General features: G+C 43.8%; 1 protein-coding gene across 14 annotated transcripts in view; it reads right to left on the bottom strand.

Moving 5' to 3' along the window:
• The window catches only part of dab1a (DAB adaptor protein 1a), a 220,419-nt gene that overhangs the window by 15,507 nt on the left and 192,910 nt on the right, over positions 1-12,002 (bottom strand). For 6 of the 14 annotated variants that reach the window (XM_071486977.1, XM_071486978.1, XM_071486984.1 and 3 more), the window contains 5 exons: positions 10,481-10,612; positions 6,930-7,049; positions 6,434-6,472; positions 5,894-5,956; positions 4,462-4,515 (listed from right to left, as the gene is read on the bottom strand). In XM_071486977.1, coding sequence (XP_071343078.1) covers positions 4,462-4,515; positions 5,894-5,956; positions 6,434-6,472; positions 6,930-7,049; positions 10,481-10,612 — 408 coding nt within the window. The remainder of the gene's footprint in view (positions 1-4,461; positions 4,516-5,893; positions 5,957-6,433; positions 6,473-6,929; positions 7,050-10,480; positions 10,613-12,002) is intronic. The other 8 variants (XM_071486980.1, XM_071486986.1, XM_071486981.1 and 5 more) reach the window with 3 other exon arrangements.

Here is a 12,002-nt window from a genome sequence, read left to right on the forward strand (position 1 = left end):
ACTATACCAGACATTCTATTCTCTCTGTAACTAATTTGTTCTAACACACACACACACACACACACTAGGCTAGGCCAATTTAGTGTCACATAGGGTGGGGTTGTAAAAAAAATAATAACTCCCCGCTGGTGCAATGATTTTCTGAGAATTCAAAACTAACATCAAGAGTAACAAACAAACGTAGCCTTATACTGGTTTACAATTCATTATTTGGTTGACTTCCTGTCATAACTCAGGTTGTGATTAACAGTGTGATTGATATACTTGGGTCAGCTGTTACCTGCGAAGCGAAGGAGTCATAAGATTTAGATTCGATTTGGTTTTTAAATACAAAAGGATAGAAAGAAAAAAAACTCTTTCTTTAAATGTGTAGGCTATGTTGAATTATACAGGATAGTCGTTATTTCTGCAGATGTTTGAAATTGTGCATTGTCATATTAGTAATGTAGGCTATCAATAATATTTATGGATTATAAAATAAATAACTGTCTTAACCTTCAGTGGATGGAATATTAGCATGATCAATTTGCTGATTATTGCCTTGTTATCTACAGTATATTGATTATCGTACAATATAGGTTAACAGACTATAACGTAGGCTACAGTTGCTAATATACTGTTAATTACCTTTTGTATTTATTGTGGTTGCCACAGTAAGAGAGAGGGGATGACATGCAGCAGGTCGGAGTCGAACCCGAGCCACTTTGTGCAGTTAGGACTCAGGCTTTGTGGTGTGTGCTCTACCAGGTGAGCCACCAGGGCTCCACATTGCTATAGAGTAGAAGGAAACAATGTGTGTATCCTCTCACAGCACATGGAGCTTGTCAGTTCACTGCTCATTGATAAACTTCTACAGTCCGTCTGCAGACTACAGCTGGTTTGGTTTTACTTGACATGACATCATTCACAGCACTTTGAGGACTTTGCTGATATTTACACAGCTCACATACCTGTACGCCAACATGCACCTGCGCTGTACGTCTTTCATTCAGCTCTTATTTTTAATATATTTTTTATCAAACGTGTACAGTCAGTTATTTATGTGTACAGTTATTTATTTCTCTGCCATTCTACCATGTTATGTTATCATTCTCATTATAATATCACAAGTTTTGTTTTGCACTGATGTTTCCTACTTCCATAGTGTGTACAATCTGTCTTGTACAAGTTGTGTGTTCTTTTTAGTGTATTTGTTAATGTCCACTCTATGTGCCCCTTTAAATTGCCCCCGGGGGACAAATAAAGTTTCTTGAACTGGTATATAAATGAAATGTCAGTACAAAAATACAGAATAAATAGCATCTTATATTGAATCAATAGCATTTCATTTTCAAATACGGCACAAGTGGCAACCTGGGCTGGTGGTTATATGTTGACTTTTCCATGTGTAAAGGTGGTGCGGTTGATTCAACACACTCTCAGTTCTTACAGGGTCAAGAGCTCAGTAGATTCAAATGGTGTGTGTGTGTGTGTGTGTGTGTGTGTGTGTGTGTGTGTGTGTGTGTGTGTGTGTGTGTGTGTGTGTGTGTGTGTGTTTGTATTTTATTGATTGGTCATCGTTTAAGAAGGTGACAGAGTAAACAGCAGAAGAGATTGCTGTGGACAGGAGGTCACATCTCTGCCACTGGTATCATTTCATCGGAGGAGTAGTGTGTTTGTGTGTGTGTGTGTGTGTGTGTGTGTGTGTGTGTGTGTGTGTGTGTGTGTTTGTGTGTGTACTACTGAGCACTGTCGCTCCTTCTGTGGAGGAGATGATGAACCTCTCCTGCCAATGGAGCAAACAGCAAATCCACCCTAAATAATAATTGTTAGATACCTGGTGCTGGCTGTGGTCACTGTGCTCTCAGTATTCACAGCAGGTGCTGCTGCAGCGTTCACACCATGACGGAAAAATGAGAAAACATCTAAATGTTAAACTGGCAATGAGCAGGTTTTATGCTTTAATTTATAATAATGGAGTAAATGTTGATTGCACAGTGTAATGACTATAGAATAATGGCACCATCGGCTTCCGCTAACTATCAGTAGCTCTGCCCAGGTAGTGGAACAGCTGCAGTGACTGTGGAAGAGGGAGAGAAACCGGAGAGAACCTCAGATGGGTATTGACTCGATGGAGAGAGCTCTGGGACCCGAGAGGCTTCAAAACTGACAGTCAGTAGAATTTCTTCTAGGTCAGTAAGTAACAAAACCTGCCTGCTTGTTACCAGAACAGTGTTTTACTCTGCCTTTATTATAACTGAGTTTCTAGGTTTGTGTCTTACTTTGGACAGCGGCCAGGCTGGCACTGGCCATGTTGTTAACGCTACTGCTAGCAGCCAGAAAACAAACCAGGAGCTACAAGAAAACCAGGAGCAGCCAAAAAGACACATCTTTGTTTGTTTTTTCTCTTATTTCCAGAAGTGGTGTCGATCATTTCACGTCTGTGCTGTTGGTCTTTGCCGGCGAACGATTGGCCGGAGCGATCTGGCCTCTGAGACAAGACGCCAAACAGTAATACCACTCATTGTTTCCACGTCAAGTATTGATGCATTCTTTACCCCCAGTGCCAGCCTTGCAGTCACTCCATATAAACCATAATGATAAATGTACGTTTGTGTAGCGAATCATTAATGAGTTAAACTCTATCTTTAACCCACTGTGTAGGCTACATTTCTCTTTTGCTATTGATGATGTGAATTGATTTCTTTGGTGTTAAAGTTGGGTTGTTTTTTTTTTACATTGTCCTGCCACCATCAGTAGCTGTGCAGCAACACTGTGCTGCAGGTCTTTCCACTATATGTAATAGGCTGCAGTTATCAGAAGCTCCCACATTTTTCGGGAGGCTTATGTGAACATCAGGAGGCTGCTCAAATTTACAATTTGATGCAAAGGCGGCATTTTTGACATTTGAAGGAAAAGACCTGCTGTGACATCACTGAAAGATTCAAGCCATAGACAGCAGCAGCAGCAGCAGCACCGTAGCAGCAGTTTTCCTTCCCTCTGTGCGTCTGGATTTATCTTAAAGCTAAATGAAATTATCTTCAAACTGCAACACGAGCCGTCTGCCACAAAAGAATTAAAGATTTCTATGATCCATTTATATGTCTATGATCCAGGGTTATATTTACTCCCTCTGATTGACTGGGAGACCAAAAAGACTTGAATTTGCTGTATTTAAACCTGAATGGACGACTGGTCCAATTGGTTGCACAACAAGAGAGAAATATTGGATTTGTTCACGTTCAGACGCCGGCCAACACAAAAGCAATCCAAATAGCAGCATGTGTTGTGGGCTGGTTGAGGAGAGAACAGAAATACTATGGTGCCTGTAAGCTTCTTACCAAAGCTGGGGATAATATGCAGCCAGAAAACTGCGAGACTGATTCCCAGCCTACCAAAATAGAGTGGGATTCTGACTGCCAGCAGTGGCGAGGGAGGGGGAGTCCAGTGTTAGCGGTTTAATGATAAAAGAGCCACTGCAGGGGGAGCACGCACAGGGATGGTGGGCTGCGGCCGGACCGAGGGGATACTGATCTACACAATAGCAAGGTGAGATGAAGTGTTGACACAGACACACAACCTGGTGATTGTGAGTGTGAAGATTTTAGCAGATTAAATCAGGCAGTAATATAACTAACGTGTTTATAGGCAGATAAAGAGCAGCTGAGTTATACTGCAGCCTGACAGTGGTCAAGGTCGTCTTTCATTACAACCACCGGCAGTGTGAGCCAATAACAAGCGCTTACGAGCAACGCACACACACACACACACACACACACACACACACACACACACACACACACACACACACACACACACACACACACACACACACATATACACACACACACACACACACACACACATAAATAGTGATACAGATTTCCCCTGCAAACACTCACTTCTATGCATGAACAGTGTGAAAAACTATTCAACATCCTGAGGTGTGGGTTCAAAAACATGCACGTTTACAGTCAGTCATATCATTTATATCCATGTGACAGTGACTCCACGCAGTCTGTGATAAGGTCATGCAGGTTTTTACTGGATTCCACACTGGCAAACCACAGCCTGGCATGCTTCGTCGAGCAAACTGACACAATGACGCACACATCTGCACGCACACAGTCTCCCAGTTAACCAGAGAGGAGCAGGCACCATGGAGCACGAGGAGAGGGGCACCGGCCACCACCACAGCTACGGCACAAACAGAAGAGGAGCACAGCACACTGCACAAGAGCACTGGGTCCCAGCAAACCTCTCAGGGGAACAGTCACAAACACACCGGATCACTGTGGGTGTGGGAGATACATTAACGGGAAGTGGAGTCAATGCGAAATTAAGAGCATCACACGGCTCTGAGAGGAGAGAGAGGGCGTGACAGCTGAGAGGTTTGTCTGAGAGGGGGAGGCAGGCTGAGGGAGGGGAAGAGGGATTGGGGGCGGGGGTGGTCGGACATGGGCAAAACACACGGTCACTCACTGGGTGTCGCTTTGGGACGTCATAGACCCCTTCCTTCTGCTGACTGGTGGGAACCTACACAATCGGCCGATAAAGTCAGAGAACAGCCGAGAGAGCCCGTTACCTCTGGATCCATCAGGCACTGACACAGGTTTACACAATGGACGACAACACAGAACCCTAGAACCTGACCTGCTGTGTGTGTGTGTGTGTGTGTGTGTGTGTGTGTGCGCGTGTGTGTGTGTGTGTGTGTGTGTGCAGGGTTAATCCAAATTAAAACCTGTGGAGTAAGGACTAATCTACCAGACAGATCACCTGATGATCCCCCTTTCTTGCCTTCTGCCTAATAAAGAATGGATAAGGCTGCTGCTTATCACACCCACAGACATGTAATAACTCAAACTGTCACACACATGGAGACATGTAATATCTATGTCAGGCAGGCAGATAGATCTGACAGTGTGTGCAATCAGAAGAAACAATGGGCACTGATATCAAAGAGCTGATTTCTATATATATATATATATATATATATATATATATATATATATATATATATGACTCCTGGGATGCTTTTTGTTTCTCCTGCAGTGACACAAGGTTGGAGATAAAGTTTGATTCTGGTGCGCTCTAATCAGACTGTGTGGCAAATGAGAAACAGCCCTGATGAAGGATGTGGATGTCTGTCTAGCACAGCCTGTCCCATTCTTTCTCCTCTTCCCGACGCCTTGTTTACTTCTTTCACATGTTTATTTCCAGAAGCTGCCATCTTTATTCATACATTAGTTCCTCTGTGGCTGGAGGCTGGCTGAGGCTCACGTTTCTTACGCCTGATGTGTGTGTGTGTGTGGGATGGTGGGGTTTGTTTGTATGTGTATCTGAGCATTTCTCAGCCTCGAATGTTTGTGCACGCGCCAGCGCTCTTTTCTATTTTCAATCCATTTTATTTAAAGATCAAACGAGAGGCTGGTGATTAATCTTTCTTTCCCCCACTTTCTTTCATCTCCTCCACAGAAAAAAAAAAAGAGGGAGGGGAGGCAAGAAAAAGAGGAGGGGTCCTCCTCGCACACAGGCCAGGAATAACCTCCACATCCCCTCCACGTACACAGTCCCCTCCCCCTCTTCATCCCTCGGAGATCTACCCACGCCTCTGAGGAGTGCGCCCTGAGAAAGGCTTGTCTCCCTGGGGTAGCTTGCTTTGGCTGTCGAGGCCCTCTGGAGAGTGTTGGCTGGTTGTTTGCCTCTGATTTTCGCTGCTTTTTTTCCTTCATCTACATTTTCATGTGTGAACACAGAAGCACATTTATGAGCAGGCCACAATATATTTATCCCATTCAGGAAGGATGGAGCTGGTGCCTGTTGGCCAGCGAGTGAAAGATTAAACCTCAGCGCTGACTACAAGATGATGACGACATAAGTCAGACACAAGCAGACAAGACGAGCTTGTGGGTACCTGATAAATGCTCTCTTCCGATTGGTCGCGGATGGGCTCGTGTCCCGCCTCAAACACAATGTACTACAATGTCGGCAGCAGAGGGGTGAGAGAAAAACAGGAGGGAATTGGCAGATAGAGAAATTGAGAGAAAAGTGGTGAAATAGCAGAGGTGATTAGTCAAACAGCAGTGTCAATTGGCTCTCATTAAAAAGAACAGATCCCCAGTGACACATGGAGGAGAGTTTCAGCAGGGAAAAAAAAATCCCACAGCAGCTGAGAAAACTAACACATCTTTCAGTTAATCATGCACTGCAACTGGCAGACATGCACACAGACGCACGGTCACAGACCCACGGACACACAGATTTGATCGTCTACCACTGCAGGTGACCCCACGCACACATCTGACCCTCCACACTGCACATATTGTGCCGCTAACACAACAGTAACCAAACAGGGGCCGTCTCCCCACAGTGCACAGAGAGAGAGAGAGAGAGAGAGGAGCAAAGCTGAAAATGAAGCAAGTGAAAGCAGCGATGCGATTGGTCAGGAAGTTACCTGGTAGACCGGGTCCTCCAGATCCTCCTCCAGTATTGTCTGCGGACGAGCGGCGGCAGGAAAAGAGAGGGAGAGATCAAACGGGGGCAGGAGAGAGGAACAGAGGGGGAGACGACAGAAGAGAGGGAAGAGGCGGGGAGTTAAGCTGGAGAAGAAGAGAGAGTGGGCGGAAAGCACAGCAAGACACAGAAGCTTCCTCGCATTCACAAAATCATTTGGCAATCATCAGAGAGAGAGAGTGAGACAGAGAGATAAAGACAAGTTCAACAAGGAGACGTAGAGAAGGAGAAATAAGCGCCATGAACAGGTGATGCCATTGATGAAACCTAAGAAGTGGGTGATCCATACGTCACTCACTCACTTTGATGTTTTTTCAAGTCCTACTTGACTCGTCTGTCAAGAGTCTCCCAGATGAAGCTCATCGTACTTATGGCAGATGATTAAAGTAAAGGTAAAAGAAAAAAGAAGGCAGTAACATTGAGCTGGTGAAGTGTACCTGGTAGACAGCCTGCTCACACTGCTTGTCTTTCTGGGCCTTCTTCTCCATCTCCTCCCTCTGCTTTATCTCATAGATGAGCTGGAACAAGTCCCGCAGGTCCAGGATCACAGGCTCGGCCTAGGACAACAAGGACACATTATCCAGCCACGTCACAGACACACACTTCACACACTCACAGCATCCAGCACAGGCAGCCATGCCTGCTTATTCCAGTTATGTGTCAATAAATGCCGACTGAACCTCATGACAGGTGATTAGTTGCCGGGGTCAGACTGATATTAGTGCTGCAACAAAATAAACCCACTGTGTCCTGATTGACTCTCCACACACATATCCACACAATCACTCTCCACACTCCTGCTCCTGCTCCGGGTTCAGACAGTGACGAGAGCAGACGCTGGCCTCTCGTCTTACCTTGTAACACCCTGTTGCCAAAAGTACAGACAGCAAACCTGTTAGATGTGTCACAACTTCTAACTACTGTCACAGCACAACAGCAAAGAGTCGTATGGTACAATGATGTTTCAGACCTAATCAATTATTGACCGGAGCTATGTGGAGTGTAGCCAGAGTTCATAGGATCAGCGCTGCTCTGCATAGAGTGCTTCTATTTCCGTCTTTTCTGCAACACGTCCTCAGCTGCTTAAAGCTGCTAACAGACGCGCTGGGGTAAATGGTGGCTCCTGCTGAGCCAACGCCAAAACATACTGTCACTCTGTCAGACTCAGATCCTCTTTACATTTGACAAGAGAAGCTCTAATCTCCGTCTTTCTTTCCATCTCTCTGACGTTGTTCTCTATGGGAACTTTAAGGTAAGGGAGGATGCAGAGGGCTGAGACAAGCAGCGAGTGTTACAACTGTATATGCAGGAGAGTTTGAGGATGATGTAGGAGGAGTAGCCAGCTCATAGGACCACAGAGATGAGATAACATCAGTTCATCACTCCTGAATTAGATAACTAATTTACAGCCGAGGGCAACGACGATGAATGATTTGAACAGAAAGACTTTTACTGCAGACACACAGTTCTCTTTAAATCTGCACTGATCAGGGTTTCCTGGCTCAGATTAAATTTAGTTATCAAAGCTATTGGTGAGATATCTCCAGGATGATCCTGGTGTTTCTGGTGTATTGAATTTCCCTCAACATGCACCGTCCTTATCTTTTTCAGGCAGTGATTGTCTGCATTTCCTATAATGACTTTTGACAACCTCCAGAGTCTGCCTGAACACACTGTACAACTAGATGAGGTTGACAGCAGTGATCGCACAGTAAAAACCAGACAGCAACTTTCAAGACATCTTCTTCTTCTTCTTCCTTTATTTAGAGTTGTTGAACCCTTGTGCCAAATGGTGAAATCAGAAACAAGCATTTCCTCCTTAACTCTGATGACTGGACGCCTTTGATTAAAAAATGTTTAGCCACTAAACTAAACTAAACTAAACTAAACTAAACTAAACTAAACTAAACTAAACTAAACTAAACTAAACTAAACTAAAAAATAACTAAACTAATTAACTGGATCGTAAGAAAAAATTTCAGTGATGTAACCCCCACCTCCCAGACACTGCAGGTGCAGGTGCAGCGTGTTGAGTTCTCATTATGTTAGTGATGTGACAAAACACATTTCTCTTTTCACAGTTAACACTATAACACATATAAAGTTATTATTCTGTTTAAAGTTAGGACAAGCTGCATATGTGTCACATGACTATTTAGGTCCAATCATGATTGAATGATCAGAACTGCAGTAAAAGTTAGGCTCCTTTAGCAGGACAATAACCCTGAGATTGCAGACGCTCACCCTGCAGCCCATTCATGTCAACATCGGGGGAACATGTTTACACCAAACAGTTTGGTTTGGTATGAACTGGACTGTGATTGAGGTCTGAACCCAACCATGGATTAAGAGAATTGTTACAGCCCTGTTAACGATGACAATAAGAGATGAGCCATCATACAACAACATATACCCACAAATGTGTGTTTTCCACACTTAAAAACTAGGTGTTATAAACAATTAGGCTGAACCACTTCACCCCTACATATCCACCATCACTTATTTTTCATTAGATGTTGTTGTCATGATCATGGTCTGAAATTTAGTGACAAATTTTCAAAGAGACCGAAATGAAAAGGTTAAAGGTCACATATTTTACACTTCTCCTGTGTTTTATCTGAAGTGTTGATATCCATATGAAGATATATTTGTGGTTTTAAGAACCAAAAACCATCTCAGTGTAGTTTTACATCTCCTCTCTCAGGCTTCTCTCTGGAGCTCCAGTAACAACAGGTCAATGAGCCAATCAGAGGAGAGGCTCTGAGGCTCTTTCAATTTATAATCAAAAAAGACAAGGAAATCTATCTTTATACAATAAGGGACCTTTAATAATTACAGATCTAATAACCTCTTTAAGAAAACCTTTACATTCCTTCCAAACCAACACTTAAAGGTCTTTAAATTCTCTGTAACCTTCCTACAAATTAGTACAAGGTTGCTTTTGTAACAAATGGACCTATTCATATTAATTACAACTTTTCTATGAAAAAAAATTACAACAAGGACAGTCTGCAAAATCCTTTCCTACACAATTAGTGGACTTCCAGCTGCACTAAAACTTACTAAATAAAACACGTCTCTCTTGTGCTCAGACTTTGAGTTTAGAAGTAAGCCAATTACTTTCGAAAGTTCCCCTAAATTGGCCTTTTCGGAGCAACCTTAAGTCTCAGTCTTCATGACGACAGAGATGCTTTGTTAATTCACATCAAAGTGGTTACTTTCCAATTACAGCCTCAGCCTCTGCCATAAGCTCTCTGCTCCCGTCTCATTGTCTGCTCCGCATCTAATAGTCTGCGTTCCAGTGAGGGCTGGTTCAAGTACTGAAAATGGGAGTAAAATGTAATTGTGACCTTTCCTCAGGCACACGTCAGCTAAATTACATCTTAGCGGACTGATGAGAGCTCAGCCTTGTGCTACGCTGTTAGGCACAGTAGCATCTGGTGAGCAACAATTTTTTTACGTGCAAGTGTGGCTGGTGTATGCTGAGTACAACCTGATGTGGGTGTGTGTGTATCTGTCTAAGTCAAAGAGCCACGGTTCATGGCCCGAGGAGGATGGATATGCCATTAGAGCTGGTGACACACACTCAAACCCTCATCGACTCACTATGGGAAATCAATATGGCTACAGAGTGAGCCAGCTGGATCCAGACTAAACAAGCCAGGCACATGGACACAACAACAATCATAACAGGTACAAAAAGGAGACTCAATATCATATAAAGTATGTTGCTGCAGGGCTGCACATGAGTCCTTACACAAATACATACACACATAAACACACAACACCTAAAGCTGGAGCTCTACAGTGTAAACAGCTTGTTTGATGAACAGCACGAAGGGACAGTGTTCAAGGGCCCTTATCTAAATGTCAAGAGTTTCACATTGTTCAGAAAAGACCCTGATGGTACATTAACCTACACACAAAGGGTTTGTGGCGAAAACACACATGAAAAAACACACACACATCTTTACACACAGACACCGACCGACTGTGCCGTCTTGATAGCCACAAAGCGGTGGTTCCCTTCCTTCCCGCAGACGTAGCCGAAGGCTCGGTGGTCCGTGATGTCCTTGGCAATGTAGGAGATCTCGTGGACTGCATGGTGGTGTTGGAGGACCTGAGGGAGCGCATCACACAGGATGTTTCATGAATCATGCAGGAGCTGCAACTTCTTGAAACATTACAACTTTATTCTTGTTTTATTTTTATTCTTTCTAGAAATTATGACTTAAATCTAAAAACACGCAACTGTTTTCTCAATATGTTGATTTTATGGACAGAATCTCAGCTTGAGCCCAATTCTCATCAGACACAACTGAATTTCAAACTGGTAGAGAAATAAATAAAAAGGGATTTAAAAAGGACTTTGCATCTGTCATAAGTTTGATGCACTTTTAATTAGATAAAATAAGACTAGAATAAACTTCAGATGTGCAGAAACAAGCTGGTATCAAAGAGCTTCACACTCATCCATACACAAAGATTCAACATGCAACTGAAGAATTCACCACATTCCTGTACACGGCTCCTGAAACCTGTGGGAAGCTGAAAAAAAAAACTTCCACAAGTGGCACAGAAACAGCCCCTCTCACGCTGAGACCTTGTATCTTGTATTAAACTGTTTCTAGCTCCCCTGCCCTCTCTTGTTTAGCCTGGGTGGGGAGTGCCAAGCTGGCCTTGCCCGTGGCAGATGGCACTGTTTTTCCTGAGGACAGAGGGGGGATCAGTGACAATCACAGCTCGGCAAGCTGTCGACTTGATCACTTCATCTGTGCCCTCGCTCACGACACACATACACACACACACACACACACACACACACAAACACACAACTCACAACTTAATATGTAATGGCACTCTGTTTAAGTCACACTAAACGTCTGCGTTGTTGCTATTGTCTATGTCAGCTGCATTGCATGCTGGGTGCAGAGACACACAGTCAATAATAATGACCCAGTAGCCTCTGCATCCATGCTAGGGGTTGGAGAGCTACACACCAGAGACTAAACTCACACATCTGCTTGCTTTGAAGCTATTCCAGGAGAAAGACATGGCAGAGTGTAGTGACACCAATTTAACATGGGTGCACTGGTGCAAACACACACAGACACACACACACACACACACACTGAGAGCCCCGGAAGAAACAGATAATCATTGCATGACTCATGTCTTCTAAATTTAATAATTAGAGTAATGATTATTATTATCACCTCTGATTGACCTGAAAATGACAGTTACAGCAGTGCATGCACACACGCGCACAAAGCACACACACAAACACGCGCACACACACAGCTCATTTGCAGAGGTTATTGAATTATCTCGGGGCGGGTGGGGAGGTGACAAAGAGGAACGCTGATTCAAAGAGAGCAGAGAGAATGAGATGAAATTCAATTCTTTCACACACACACACGCACACACACTGTCAGTACCCAGTCTGACTGTACCCAGTACCCTTTCTGATGCACACATTTAACGAAGTGCAGAACATATCCCACAGGGGT

Source organism: Trachinotus anak, unplaced genomic scaffold, assembly GCF_046630095.1.
Source record: "Trachinotus anak isolate AG129_WGS33_773 ecotype Australia unplaced genomic scaffold, CSIRO_AGI_Tana_v1 ptg000010l, whole genome shotgun sequence".
NCBI classification, from domain to species: domain Eukaryota; kingdom Metazoa; phylum Chordata; class Actinopteri; order Carangiformes; family Carangidae; genus Trachinotus; species Trachinotus anak.